General features: G+C 33.5%; 3 protein-coding genes across 4 annotated transcripts; all 3 read left to right on the top strand.

Moving 5' to 3' along the window:
- Window positions 1-2,820: 2,820 nt before the first annotated feature.
- On the top strand, window positions 2,821-5,598 carry LOC142553040 (protein ABIL1-like). 2 transcript variants are annotated; one of them, XM_075663019.1, is made up of 9 exons: window positions 2,821-3,233; window positions 3,719-3,801; window positions 4,078-4,228; window positions 4,304-4,403; window positions 4,494-4,583; window positions 4,672-4,756; window positions 4,866-4,918; window positions 5,020-5,099; window positions 5,252-5,598. In XM_075663019.1, exons 1-9 carry the CDS (start codon window positions 3,162-3,164, stop codon window positions 5,405-5,407), a joined length of 870 nt encoding a protein of 289 aa, XP_075519134.1. In that variant the 5' UTR covers window positions 2,821-3,161; the 3' UTR covers window positions 5,408-5,598. The 2 variants fall into 2 exon arrangements, with proteins under 2 accessions (XP_075519134.1, XP_075519135.1); XM_075663020.1 differs by having other exon boundaries at window positions 2,822-3,233; window positions 5,023-5,099.
- An 848-nt stretch (window positions 5,599-6,446) lies between these two features.
- On the top strand, window positions 6,447-9,517 carry LOC142553039 (uncharacterized). The gene is made up of 9 exons (XM_075663018.1): window positions 6,447-6,686; window positions 6,780-6,845; window positions 6,944-7,049; window positions 8,024-8,066; window positions 8,386-8,458; window positions 8,703-8,790; window positions 8,871-8,927; window positions 9,028-9,106; window positions 9,225-9,517. The coding sequence occupies exons 1-9, from the start codon at window positions 6,616-6,618 to the stop codon at window positions 9,236-9,238; spliced, it is 597 nt and encodes a 198-aa protein (XP_075519133.1). The 5' UTR covers window positions 6,447-6,615; the 3' UTR covers window positions 9,239-9,517.
- Window positions 9,518-10,665: 1,148 nt separating this feature from the next.
- LOC142554299 (uncharacterized) lies at window positions 10,666-11,349 on the top strand. Its single transcript, XM_075664984.1, has one exon. The coding sequence runs from the start codon at window positions 10,666-10,668 to the stop codon at window positions 11,347-11,349; it is 684 nt and encodes a 227-aa protein (XP_075521099.1).
- Window positions 11,350-14,649: the final 3,300 nt, after the last annotated feature.

Below are 14,649 nucleotides of genomic sequence, written 5' to 3'. Positions count from 1 at the left end.
TGAAAAGGCTACTCCGTGTGCAAAGAGCGAAGCCCTATCTTTTGAAAACACAGTGCACCCAGGTAAATAAGGAACGAGATGAATACAGAGGTTAAACGAGCGCCCCCAGTTCTAATAAATGTAGGGCAAAAGAGCTCGGCTGACTTTCTAGGTAGCCAGTTTTTACAACACTCGACCTAATCTTGACTTAGCTCAAGCACTAGATATTGAAACTTGACTGGTATAACAACTTGAGCATTGAATTGCCCCGTATGATAGAAAGGCTAGCTAACAATTTGATGTTAACCCCTGCAGTAACTTCAGGCCGTTGACCCCACACACAACTAAGGCAAATGAAGAACAGTAGTTCGCAACAAGCGTTGCCAATCCTCCAATCGAGCAGTCTAGCCAACCCTTGCTTGCGTGATTTCTCCCTTTCCGTTTTTACTTACGAGGGTCAACAAAAAAATAGGCCTTATTATTCACATGTTCCCATTCCCTTTGGATATCCATTACAGCCAGCGAGCTAGTTTAAGAGGACTCTTATTGTAGTGTGAGCCTTGAAAATACCCGAAGTTGAGCAATCTAACTCACTCAAGGGACGGGAAGGGCGCGGAAAGGGTCACTCAAGCAAAAGAAAGGCCCACAGCCTATTCGAAATCAAAAGTAGCTGACGATGGTCGTGTAGAGCAGATAGAAGGATCTTGTTGTTTCTTCAACAATTTCTGATCTCTAGTGGATCTCTCAGTAGGATTTGAACCCAGATGAAGTTCTGACCATCTATCAGAGAAAAAAGAACGAACGGATCTTGTGGAATCATATTGAATATTTGACGATACATTCCGTACCTTTCTAAAAAATCGATCCTTGTTTACCAACCACACATTGTCTAACCAAATCAAATTCTCTCTCGATCTTGCTAAATCCACGCGATAGAAACATTTAATGTCATCTCTTTCAATAAGTTTTGAATAAAACTTATTTGCAGTCATTCTAATGCCATTTATATCATTATTATTGAATAAATTATTCATTAATCTGGATAAAGCATCAAAGAAAAGTTTAAAAGAAAAAAATATTATAAGACTTGAAAACTTCTAAAATAGAGATAGTCAGCGGTTTCTCTCTTGCTAAATAAGGGCATCCATAGTTTGTAGGTTTGGCAATGGCTACAGTACAATTGTGTGCATATACATAAAGTCTTAGAAAGAGAAATATTCAGCAAAATCTATCAAAAACCTACAAAAGTTTGATTTAAGAGGTTGTAAATTGTCTGAACTAATTTAATACATAGTTGAAAAATAAAATATTAAATTTCTCAAATTATATACAACTTATATAAAAATTTGAAATTTAAAATGTAATTTTTTTTAAAATATCATATAATTTTCCTCTGGAAATGAATTGAGTTTGACCGCTCCATCTCATGTTAATTGTCCAAAAGAAGTAGTATTACTGGTTTGCTTATATTTCTGTTTATTCGGGAAAGCAATGATGAAATTTCTGAAAAATCAATTGAGAATTCTCAGGTATGTTAATTTTTTTTTTTTTTGGATGTATGTCTTAATATTTTCTATTACAAAAAAACTAATTATTTCAAATAAAATTTATCTATCTAATCTTTCTTCGAATAAAATTCACCCTAATCTAATGAAATAGAAGAAGTCCATAAATAATCTCAAATATCCCCAACATCCTCAATTTAATTAATAATAAGCAGGGTATAGAAATTAATAATAATTTAAAAAAATTAATAATAATTATTATCAAGGTCCATATAACCGATGTTCTAAAAAATCGGCCTAGATGACTGCTTAACCACTGGTCGCTGCCAGCCACCTAGAAAATTGTGCTAGGCGGCCCTATGCGGAAGGTGGTCTAGGCGGACGTATTTTTTTTTTTTTGGTTTTTTAAGTTAAATTAAAAGACAAAAATTATAGGTCCGATACCAGTATCCAACAATAAATGTGATTTTTTTTACTTGCTTCACACATCAAATTTCTTCTTCATTTGCGACACAGAGTAAACAACTTCACGAGGATGATTTAACACTCGAGACAGAAAAATATCACAATAATGATATTTTATTAATTTAAACAATTATTTAATAGTCATCTTCATCTTATTTTTTTCAGTCATGTTATCATCATCTATATAAAACAATGATATATGCAGTGTTTATAAATACTTTAAACAAATGATTAATGAAGACTTCTATTACAAATTTGCAAAATTTTGTAAAGAAAAAATCCATAATCAATTTTTTAAATATTTGTAAATATATTTTGATGATTTAAAAATATTAAACTCGCGAATAGATGTAGCTCGACTATTAATAACTAGTTTATCGAGTCTGGCTCGAGCTTAGCTTGTTAAGCGTCTCATTTTCGAGCTCGTTAATCAACATTATTTTCTAGCTCGTTTTGCGGTAGCCGAGCATTCTCATCAAAATGTCAACTAAGATATAAAAAATTAAGAGGGTGATTTCTCATTTTATAGTGTTTCAATCGTTTATTTTATACTCAAATTTCGATGAGGACAATGCTGGCTTTTATGGTATACTCAAGTTCCAACAAACTAGTCGAATTCGATCTCGCGAATAGGCTCGCGAGATTACGATTCGAATATCCTTAAACTCAAACTCGGTTCAATAAAATTATTGAACTCGAAATCGAGCTTGAGCTTAGCTCGATCATTTTAACAAACTATCTCGAACGAGTTTTTTTTTTTTTTACCGAATCTAATTAGAAATAACTCACGAACAACTTAATTTACATCCTCGTAGAAACCATATGAAAAAATCTTGGTAGTACATAATAAACCTGAAATTTTAGTAAATGGTACGATAGAATAGAGAAGTCAATGGGAACGACGTCGCTTTCTTCCGTTGGCCCATCTTTCCCATCCAACTCACAACTACAACTACAACTACAACGCACTTCCCGGGGTTGCTTCTGCGACACACACTTTACCTGACCCACACCCGTTTTAATACCTTGCTTAATTCCAAATCTATGCTCTTTCTTTCAGTTTCATTCGCCCATTATTGCCTAATAAATGTGTTTTTGTATGAATTCTATTCTGGCTGATGAAGTAATCTGCGTAATGATAGCTGTCTGGCTTTGGTAGCTGGGTTTTGGACGAGGTTTCTGGAATTGTGAGTTTTTTTTAGTTTTACGGAGATGGAGAATCAGACAAAGACGTTTGATGAGCTGTCGATGGAGAGAAGCAAGAGTTTTGTGTCGGCATTACAGGTAAATCTCTTGCATTATTATTGTTCTTATCATTTTTACTGGAAATATTGGATCGGATCTGGGTTCGCTTTGTGCTTGAGTTTAGTTTGACTTTTTTTTGTCTTTTTCGCTTCTCAGTGGTCAGAACTCAGAAGGAAAGTAAATTTGAGTAATAGTTCTGTGATTGGATTTGGCGTTGAGATATGTAAATTTCCTTTGATTGAGTTTGACTCTGTTCAATTTTTTTGCTTATTACTTTGGTAATTGCATGTCTGCTAACTGCGATGGGAAATTCGGACTTATGTAATCTGGAAGTGTGCAGTATTCTGTATCGCGTTAGTCGATTCAGATGATGATTTTGTTCAATTTCGCTGATAACATTTGTGCTTCTTTATGATATCGCGGTCTGTGTTTTTTATGCTCATGCATGGTTTCTATTCACTCACAATTTTCAAAACTTTGGCAAATGGTTATTCATTGTTTTTCATCATATCATGTCTTTGCAGGAACTCAAGAACCTTCGGCCTCAACTGTATTCTGCAGCAGAGTATTGCGAGAAGTCGTATCTCCACAGTGAGCAGAAGCAAATGTAAGACTTCAGCAGAATCATCTTATGTGATTTTTGCCCAACTTTGTTTGAGGTCCTTCTGTGTTTAATCTACCCTCTTTATTGAGGGTGGAGAATGGAGAAATGGGGTGCTCTTATGATATTTAGTGAGAGATTACCTATTTCATTGGATGATCGTGTATGAGAACTTTTTAGGACCACAATATTATTCTTTATGTCTTCCTCTTTTGTTCGGAAATAGGAATAATGTTACTTTGCCACATGAGTTTGCCTCTGTATTCTCTTGCCGTTTGTTAGGGTGCTGGATAATTTGAAGGATTATGCTGTAAGAGCTCTTGTCAATGCTATTGACCACCTTGGTACTGTTGCTTACAAGTTAAGTGATGTTTTGGAGCAACAGACATTGGAGATCTCGTCGATGGATCTGAAAGTTGCATGCCTAAATCAGGTAGTGTTTTTCTATCATGTCAGTGAAGATTTTACTAAAACATGATCGATGCTGAAATATGTTTTTCTTTTTAAGCAACTTCTAACATGCCAAATGTACACGGATAAAGAAGGTCTTAGGCAGCAGCAGTTATTAGCTATCATTCCAAGGCATCACAAACATTACATTTTACCAAGTAAGATGAATGGTTGCTTTGGATACTGCTTGCTTTGTATAAGATTCAAGAATCTCTCATCAAATTCTCTTTTCGTGGATGCTAATCTAGACTCTGTCAGCAAGAAGGTGCATTTCAGCCCACAGATACAGACAGATCCTAGGCAACATATGCAAGCAAGAGGTCGCCTTTATCCTTCAGGTGGTTGATTTCAAAAGTGTTTTTACTAATCTTGATTATATAGAGCTTGTAAAACAATGTTATATCTTCAAATTGTCTGTTTATTTAGGTGCTTCGGCTGCGACTTCTCTCTCTTGGCATTTAGCATCAGAAACCAAATCAAGCTTGAAAGGTTTTCCACGTGGTATCACGAGGTTAGTCCTTGAAGTTTCTTGTCATGGTTTTGACTAAATGAAAATTCTCCTGTTTTTTATGAAGTTTGATCAAGCATGAAGGATGTGTAATATTTTCCTGCCCTTGCAGCACCGAGGACTCAAAAACGAGTGGAAAAACATCTAGTGCATTCAACTTGTCAGGTATTCATAAAACATATTTTCAGTTTTACTTTGAATCTGACTGAAAGATGAGAGACTTCAATCTTTCAGTACTTATTTTGTGAAACTTGTTCTTTATCAAGTAGTTACGGATGAGAAAACCTGGATGAAATCCATGTCAGTTTCAACTGTGGCTATGCAAACACTAGGGGTTACACGGCGGGTAATGTCAGATCTCTATAGAAGTCATTCTTGTTTTCTTTCTTCTGTCAGTTCATTTGAATAATGGTAAATCGTGAACTTCGGTGTTCTTGTTTAGCTTTTCGCTGATTTTGTCAAAAACTGTGAAACCAACGGAAGAAATTTCTTTTGCAGGAGTCTTTGGAGGGTTCCAAACCTTTATCTCAGTTTAGATCCTTCAACATTCCAAGGGAGAATATATGCCCACGTGCACCTGGTCGTAGCAAGAGCGTGCTTTCAGCTTTCTTTGCCAAGCCAAAGACCCAACAAAAGTTGAAGACTAATGCATGAATTCTAGGATAGTATCACACTCACCACGTATTTCACCATGTTGGTAGAAATTTGTTCATATTCAACGTGCTCCTGTGTCATTTCTTTGTCAAACATTAATTAATCTTTGTTACTTGTGGATTAATCAATAAACCATCACTTGAAATATGTTTGAGATTCTTTTGAGAATATAACTGTTCTTATCCATGCCATCTTTGGTTCTTCCTATCGCAGATTTGACATGACATGTTAGGGATGCTAACACAAAACATCTTACGTGTCTATTGGTGTATTTGATCTAGAAAGGGGAAGATCAAAAATAGTACTAGAGTTCTGAAAGAGGCTACAATTGAATCCTTTGGGGATAGGAGCTTCGCCCTCGGATGAGTGGGTTAGGCAGGTAGTGTGTGCACTTCCTGCGAGTTCAAGCTTTGTAAGGGAGAATCTGTGTTTGATAAGTACCAGGTTGGATCCATCCGACAACCGCTGTTGACTGGACCATTGTTGAATTTTCCCATTTTCATTAATACTACGTTGCGTTATAGGGCCGATCTCAATTCGAAATTCTTGATTAGACAGGCATATGGTAATAGATTTAATTATTTATATATTTTTATGATGATGAAAAATTATAAAGTTAAATTTTCCGCCTTTCTATTTTTTCAGTTAAAAGTTTAGCCAGTAAAATGATTAATTTTTCCCACAAGGAAATTTAAAATTGATCCTTTCAATTTATTCTAAATAGTAGAAATCTAAATTAGCTAAGAATCCAACAACTCATAGTGTAAGATTTATTAATTCGTGATTTTTTTATTGTGGCTTGAAAAAAAATTCAGCTAACACTAAATATTTTTTTTTTATCAAAGTCTCATTTAAAAATAAAAATAAAAATAAAAAAATTTTTGTTCGCCGTTTTTTTTAAAATTAAAATCGCATTATATATATATTTATTTATTTAAAAGTGGAAATAAATCGCAGTATTTCAAGATGAGATAAATTGGTCTGGGCCGGTGAAAAGAAATGGTTTGGGCCTGACACTAAACTCGCCCCGTAACATAGATGCCGGACTCTCTTCTTCGTCCAACCAACTCTTCTTCACAAAAATCAGGGTTCCAAAAGATTGGGATCTCGAGATTTTTTTCAATTTTGAAGAGATTAATCTCGAAAGTCTCCATCTTCTGAAAACCCTTTAATTATCGTTAATTCCGTCTTTTCTGATTACTTTAAAGATGGGAAAAGCGAAGAAAACCCGCAAATTTGCCGTAATGAAGAAAGTAATCTCCCGGAAAGCAATTAAACAGTAAGATTCCATTTTTATATGCGTTTATTTGTCTATCACAGTAATGATTTCTCTGAGGATTAGTTTTAATGTACTTCATGTCACATTATTCAGTAACAAGGAGGAGGTCTTAAACCCTAATAAGAAAGACTTGAGCAAGGAAAAGCTCCCGAGAAATGTGTAAGTGCTTGATCTAATTTATAAATGTTTTTATTTGTACGTTTTGTTCGGGAATTTTTGTTTAGAATTTTTGAGGTGGTGCGTTATTTTGACTGTAGGCCTCAGGTTTCATCAGCTCTTTTCTTCAAGCACAACACTGCTTTGGGTCCGCCATACAGAGTCTTAGTTGATACTAACTTCATTAATTTCTCCATCCAAAATAAGGTCAGAGCTACAAGTTGTCTGTTTTTTAATGTTAAATATATTTTCTGGATTACTGACGATTTGGAGAGTTACCTGATTATGTGGTTAGATTCTTCTTTCCTGTAATGGTTATTTTGTACATTAAGTGAATGATTTGGATGTTTGTTATTTGGATTCAACAAAGAAAAATATTGATAGGTTTTTAGAGGAAATTTAGGGATCTTTTCCACTTCTATTCTTGGCTACTTGAGAGAATATCAATGGAACATCAGAATTGCACTGTTAGATGTATCGCTTGGAGAATTAACATTACAGTCGCCATTTTTTATGTAGAGTCGCCTGTGTTAGTAGTCTACCAGCCATTTATGACATTTACAGTCACCATTTTTAAAAAAGAGTCATCTATGTTAGTAATCTACCGGCCATTTATGACATTTTGTTGAAGAATTGTGGTGTTTTACTATAGTTTTGATGAATTGATGCCATTTATGACATTTTGTTGAAGAATTGTGGTGTTTTACTATAGTTTCGATGAATTGATGTTCCGGTGTTGTAATGTCTAGTAACATCACCTGATGAAGGTAAATTCACTGATTCCACATTAAAAGGCCCTGCTTGTACCTTTATGCGTATCATGGGCATCTTATCAAATTTCGCTTTCTATGGTTTCGATTGTGCGTGCTGCTGTACATCTGATTTAGGGGTTAATCGATGTGCTCATAAGAAAAGATAAAGGCCTGCATTGCAGTTCTTTCACATGGTTTTGCTTTATCTGTATCTATTATGCTGTCTGAAACCATGTTGCTGTTTATTTTTATTTTTATTTTTTTATGGGTTATTGGTCATTCCTATCCAATTTTATGTGTCTACACAGCTATTGTTATTTTGCCTATTTGTTGTATAGTAGTGCATATGAGCTTTTCCAGTATTTGCAGGTACTAGTATTATTGTGGTCATTGATCTCCTTGTTTACCGTCTCTTTAAATCTTATGCAGTTGGATTTGGAGAAAGGGATGATGGACTGCTTGTATGCAAAATGTAAGTTCTGACCAATAAGTTTCTTCTATTTGATGCATGTTTTTCTTCTGGTTCACGCACCCATCGTATAGGAAAGTTGTTCTTCTTCTTGCTAGTAAATTGGTTGTAGGTTTATATCTGATAAAAAGAATGTCTATTTATTTTAGCATACTAAGAATGGGATTTGAATTTGCAGTCATTTGATTCTCATGCTTTTAATTAAAGCTCCTCTTTTGTATTATTATAGAAAATGATGTAATCATATTTCTGGCTTGCTCTATCCTTCTGTTTGACTTGTTATGTTGAGACTTCCAAGTTAGTATTTCACTCTTGATCACAGGTACTCCTTGTATCACGGACTGTGTTATGGCTGAGCTTGAAAAGTTGGGTGAAAAATACAGAGTTGCGCTGAGGCATGTACTTCACTTTCCCATTTACTATTCTAAGGCTATGCATATAATTTGACTCAAAAAGGCATGTTATCAAGACAGAGAGCAATTATTTTATTACGGTTTGCATAGAAAGTAAAATATTTAATCCATAAACAACTGTTATTTCATACAAAATGATTTCGTTGTAGAGTAAAGATGAGCATTTTTTGTATTCCTTATTATTTTCTTTTTTACATTTTGCTTTTTTTCTTTCTTTCATCAACAGAATTGCCAAGGATCCTCGATTTGAAAGGCTTCCGTGTACTCACAAGGGAACCTATGCTGATGATTGTCTTGTTGATAGGGTTACACAGGTAGAACTGTCTTTAATTGATTCTGTAATGTGCTTTCACTGCAAACAATTTAATCTACTCTCATGATACCAATGTGACAGCACAAATGCTACATTGTTGCAACTTGTGATCGAGATTTGAAAAGGAGAATACGGAAGGTTAGCTGAATTCTTGCATCTATGTTTTTATTACCATCTCCTTGTATCGTTTTGTCGGTCATGTTCACTTCAAATTTTATTTTATTTTTTTTATTGTAAGATACCTGGTGTACCAATCATGTATATCACGAAGCACAGGTACTCCATAGAACGGCTACCCGAAGCAACAATCGGTGGAGGTAGGATCGAACATTGAGAATACATCTCTTTTATTCATTACAAATCTTCATTTCGATTGATGTACTCATATATTTGAATCTTTTGTTTGTATCTGCTGTGTGTCTGGGTTCAATGCAGCTCCACGGTACTGATTCATGACTGATGTTTGGAAGTGTCAGAAGTATACGGTACTGCTTGATGTGAACAAGTAGGAGCTTCACAGCTGCCTGGAAACTTGTCATTTAAGGTGGCATTTGTTTGAGCTCTGCTGATTTCAACTCAAATTAGTTTAAAAGAATTGCAACTCTTATCAAATTTATATTATGATGTAGCTCCTTGAACAAACGAGCTCCTTGAATTTTTATGGTTGAGAACAGATAAATTACCATTTCGTTTCATTCTATAATAGTGGAAGAAGTTAAAGACAATCTTTGTACGTTGGACTTGACAGACCCTACCAGAAATCGGGAAAACCATAAAAAGGTCACAACTGTAATCGAGTTTCTATCACACGGTGTTCACTTTGTTTCACGGGAGAAAATGAGTTAGATCCACAGAAGATCCCAGAAGCAGTTCGCAATTCAAACTGAATCAGAATTTCGACTTGATTTTTTTTTATCTAATATGGGTTTATACGTTCTAATTTATAATAAATATGGGTTTATGCATGTGACAGTTTTGTTGCGTGTTTATGCTATAGGAATGATCATCATCTAAAAATGATATTTTTTGTTATTTTTAAATTAATAAATTTTATCTATTTTTTTTATTATTAATGATATAATCATCTGAAAATTACAAATATAAATAAATAAATGTTTTTCAAAAAAATTAAATTTTTAAAAAGTTAGTAAGATATGTGGGTGTTACAAACAAGTTGTAAGTTTACGGGTTTTTATAATATTATTTTATTAAATAAAAATTGAATGTTTTTGTAATTTGATATTAGTATTTTTGGTACTAAAAAAATGTGATCAAGACAACCAAAAGTAGTAATATAAGGCCGTGTTTTATACTATAAAATATATAATAATAACAATATAAGTATAGTGTGTGTGTGTGTGTGTGTGTAATTTTCCAGTCTTTGAAATTATAATATTAAAGACTTGGAAATTTTGGAAGAAATGGGAAGAACAAGTTGATATTTACAGTTCATTTCTTGTTATTTGTATTCTATTTGTAAATAAATTTTACATATATTTTACACATAAAATGAAATATAAATAACATAAAATAGAGTTAATAAATATAAAATGGGGGAAAATAATGTTAAATCATTGTTAATTTTTAACGAAAACGCAACTGATGGTTCTGTTTTGGTTTCATCTTTTATAGTCTGGGCTCGATTTTCTAAGTCCATAGAATAGAAGTTCGGCCCAACCCGTCATTTTAATCAGAAAAGTCCAAAACTAATCCCATATCCCAAGGGTCTATATGTTAGTGATTTTACAACAGAGCCCCAAAATTCCGAGCTTTTTACTAATTAAACCCATTTCTTCTCCACCCTGGTTCTCTACGATCCGGTTCTTGATGGAAAATTAGCGAAAAGGCCCTGATTTGTAGAGGCAAGAGAGAAATTATGGAGCCGCAGATTTTGGAAATTAACTTGATCTCAGCCCAGGGACTGCAGCCGCCTTCAACTAACTTGCGCCGGCTGCAAACCTACGCCGTCGCCTGGGTTAACCCCGCCGCGAAGCTCAAGACCAGGGTCGATTCACTTGGTGGTGAAAACCCTACCTGGAACGACAAATTCCTCTTTCGCGTTTCTGATGAATTTATTTCTGGCGATACGTCCGCCGTTTCTGTTGAGATCTTCGGGGTGGGGTATATTAAAGATTTCCTAATTGGAACGGTGAGGTTTCTGCTTAGCACGTGTCTGAAGAAATTGGATCCCATCAGACTCGGTGGCGGAGGAACCCCTACCTTCACCGCGGTTCAGATCCGCCGGCCGTCGGGTAGATTCCAAGGAGTTCTCAATATTGCAGCAGCGGTTTACGATTCGTCCGAATGTGGGGTTCTGGATAAGGTATCAGCTGTAAGTTTCCGTGAACTGATGGAGAAGAAGGAGAGCGAGTCCCGGAGACGGCGAAGGCTGAGTCGCGCCGGGTCGAAGCAGAGCTCCGGTGGTGAGTCATTCGATTTCTCGGACAGCGCCGACTCGACGGCTTCAACGGCCTTGAAGGATTGGAATAGCGTCCGAGAAATGGCGGGAAAAGAGAAAGAGGGGGCCAATCCGGCGGTGGAGGATTGCTTTGTGGTTTGATGATGCAAAGGAAGTTTCCTTTCTGTCCGTCGGATCGGGATCTTGAGTTATGGGCAGATTCGTTCGAAGAGAATGGCTGATGGACGTTCCAGATTCGCAGTCAATTTCGATGCTTGAAATTGACGGCTGAGATTCGATAATGTAGCAGCGGACAGTTGTACCGAATTTGAAAAATCAGTTGGCCATTTAATTCGAATAAATCAATGGTTATAGTTAGGTATATAAATGGATCAAATCGTTCGTGAGTTATTCGAAGCTCGATTCGATAAAAGCTCGTTTGAGCTCGTTTAATGAGACTCGTTAAGATAAACGAACTAAATTCAAGCTCTACAATATTCGGCTCGTTAGCTCGTGAACATGTTCGTTAGTAAATTCATAATTAATATTTTAGATGAAAAATAATAATTTTGATATTTAATTTATTGATTTAATACATTAATTATGAAGTATATAGAAAAATTTAATAAATTTATTTATTATAATAAATTGACAAATTTTAATAAGAATATTATATTTTTTTCTAAATGTATATTTATCTTTTAATGAATATTTAAATATACAATTCATATTTATTGAGCTCATTTAGGTTCGATAAAAGCTTGAATAAGCTCGTAAGCCATGAATATATTTGTTAAATAAACAAGTCAAGCTCAAACATTCAAGAGTTCGGCTTGGCTCGATTCGATTACATCCTTAGTTATAATCACAGAGCTATTTAATATATTATTTTGATAGTAACATTTATATTTTAACAATTTTTAAATATTTATTTCCAGAAAATAAATGAAGAGTTAATTTGTTTAATTAATATTGATATTCAGGTCATATATAGAAAATCTTTTGAATGCGTGATACTGATACTCCCATCTTTTTCAAGAATGCAAATATTCAAATAAAAACACTAAAACAATCTTATCTATTAATTACTCCAAATATACAATTTTTGGAGAATCAATTTTATAATATATACATATTTATTTTTTAAAACGAAAGTATAAAGAAAGAGTAAAGTGATATGTCAAGGTAGAACCTTTTTTTTTTTAAATCCTATTCTAGGGGCGTGGGAGGACTCGAAACAAAATGATATCATTAGAACTAAAGCTCGGTCTCAATCAAGATAGGACGTTGGACGACACAGAATTGGGTGAACAGTGGTACACATCTCCTCCTATGCCAAAATTTTAGTATGAATAAGCAAATTAAATCAGCCTTCAAATGATTCTGTCTTCCACCATCATTAATTGTTTATCATCCAACTGTTTGTTAGGTCACCGACAGTTAATAGATTTGTTTATTGAATTAAACAAATTAGTTATTTTGATAATAGCCGGTTGAAAATTATTTAAAAAAATTCTAAGACCTCGAGTTTTAGATAATGAATTTTTTTTAATAGTCGGTTGAAAATTAATAAAAACAATTACAAGACCTCGAGTTTGAGATGATGAATTTTTTTTTTAAAAAAAAAGTAATGAAATTTTAAAGGCAAATAACGATTGAACCTAATAATATATTGAATAAATCATGATACAACAAAATTTTCTAAAATAAGAAAACGAGAGTAAAATTATAGATTGAAAATTTTTAATTGTTAATGTAATTTGATAGTGATATGTGGGCATTTTGAACTTGAAACCACTTGTATCGATGTAATTTAAAACTTATCCAATATTTATTTCCGGAAATTTTTAAAAATGATATTTGAGTGGATGAATCTCACGCAGACCCCGCAAATCACAATCACCAATATCACGCCACTATATATACTTACATACATACATACATATATATATATATATATATATATATATAAGGAAAGTTGGTGATTGTATATGAAAAAAATTGGAAAAATGAATGGAATAAAAAAAAACAAACACATAGATCTTGTCTCTTGAGATTACTCGAATGTTATATTATTCCCTGAAAAAACAACGAAATAAAGAAAACATAATTATTTATTTTTTTCTTTCACTCATGCAAGTCTAAATATTTTTTTGTTGTCAGTTTGAACGTGGATGTATTTGTTTTTGTTTTTGTTTTTTTTCCGAAAATACTTAACATTAATTCTCAAAGAAATTAAAAGGAAAATAAAAAGATTTAGATTGGAAGGCATATTCCTCGAGCTTCTTCTTCTATTCCCAGTTGATATTTTTCACGGGGACCGCCTAATGATCCCTAAAGTTAATAATATTAAAATAGTAAACGACTATATATCAAATTAACTTAAAAATTAGACAAAATTCGTTTGAGACAATATCACGGATCGTATTTTGTGAGACAGATATCTTATTTGGATCATCTATGAAAAAATATTATTTTTTATGTTAAGAGTACTATTTTTTATAGGGTTGACTCGTCTCACAGATAAAGATTCATACTTTAAAAATTAATGCCACTCCGAAATCTGATAACGATCATCTAGATTTTTATCTAATCCGTCCAAATCTATCGACGTACGTAGATGACGGCAGCCATCGAAATGTTGCGATGCTGACAATTAAATTGCTGTTTTTGAACAAACAAACAAATTAAAATTTTGATTAAAATAATATATATATATCGATGTGATCTAATTTTGTGGTGAACAAAATTGCTTAGAATGGAAATGTTTATAGATTAATTTAAAGAATGATATTATATAGACTAGTGGAGTATTTAAGGAGCTGGAGACAGGCTAGCAAAGTAGACTAAAAACACAAATAATTTCACCTACCTACTTAATTAGTTAGTCACGTTTTATTTTATTGATTAAAAATTTAACATGCAAATTTTATGTCATGCAAAGTCAAAATTATCATACATAGTAACTGATTTATTATATTATAAAAATAACAATTTTAACATTAGAAAATATATTTTATAATAATCTAGTTATACGTAACCAGCAAGCAGATGAATCTCAGTGGATGTAGCCGAAGAGTTTGATGGAGATCGTGCTTTAATGCAATAGAGTTGCTTCAGCAGCAGGTTTATTTTATAGTTAATGCAATAGAGTTGCTTCAGCAGCAGGTTTATTTTATAGGGTAACAGAGTATTTATTCTCATTAATTTCAAATCGAGTACTAATTTTGTTTTCATATTTTTGGCAAATTATTTTTCTTGGTTTTTAAAATTTGGATGTCATTTCGTAGTTATGTTTAATCGAGCATGCCATAGCTCCCCTTTTCCCACAACGATTATAAAAATAAAATGTTCAAAATAATCAAATATCGAGACGAGCTTTGCGTTTCCATATTTTCTTATAACAAAAATTTGTATTGTTTTATTTTATTTTATATATTTATTTATTTGAGATATTCGTTT

This window comes from Primulina tabacum, chromosome 8 (genome assembly GCF_025594145.1).
Source record: "Primulina tabacum isolate GXHZ01 chromosome 8, ASM2559414v2, whole genome shotgun sequence".
Taxonomy (NCBI): domain Eukaryota; kingdom Viridiplantae; phylum Streptophyta; class Magnoliopsida; order Lamiales; family Gesneriaceae; genus Primulina; species Primulina tabacum.
Note: the sequence above shows the minus strand (reverse complement) of the source record. Positions and strands in the feature narration are given on the sequence as shown.

What these genes read in the sequence shown, in the direction of transcription:
- LOC142553040 (XM_075663019.1), top strand. Translation starts at nt 3,162, where the DNA reads ATGGAGAATCAGACAAAGACGTTTGATGAGCTGTCGATGGAGAGAAGC. An exon ending in GTTTTGTGTCGGCATTACAG is followed by an intron (nt 3,234 to 3,718) that starts GTAAATCTCTTG and finishes ATGTCTTTGCAG; the next exon opens with GAACTCAAGAACCTTCGGCC. An exon ending in CACAGTGAGCAGAAGCAAAT is followed by an intron (nt 3,802 to 4,077) that starts GTAAGACTTCAG and finishes GCCGTTTGTTAG; the next exon opens with GGTGCTGGATAATTTGAAGG.
- LOC142553039 (XM_075663018.1), top strand. Translation starts at nt 6,616, where the DNA reads ATGGGAAAAGCGAAGAAAACCCGCAAATTTGCCGTAATGAAGAAAGTA. An exon ending in TCCCGGAAAGCAATTAAACA is followed by an intron (nt 6,687 to 6,779) that starts GTAAGATTCCAT and finishes CACATTATTCAG; the next exon opens with TAACAAGGAGGAGGTCTTAA. An exon ending in GAAAAGCTCCCGAGAAATGT is followed by an intron (nt 6,846 to 6,943) that starts GTAAGTGCTTGA and finishes TTTTGACTGTAG; the next exon opens with GCCTCAGGTTTCATCAGCTC.
- LOC142554299 (XM_075664984.1), top strand. Translation starts at nt 10,666, where the DNA reads ATGGAGCCGCAGATTTTGGAAATTAACTTGATCTCAGCCCAGGGACTG.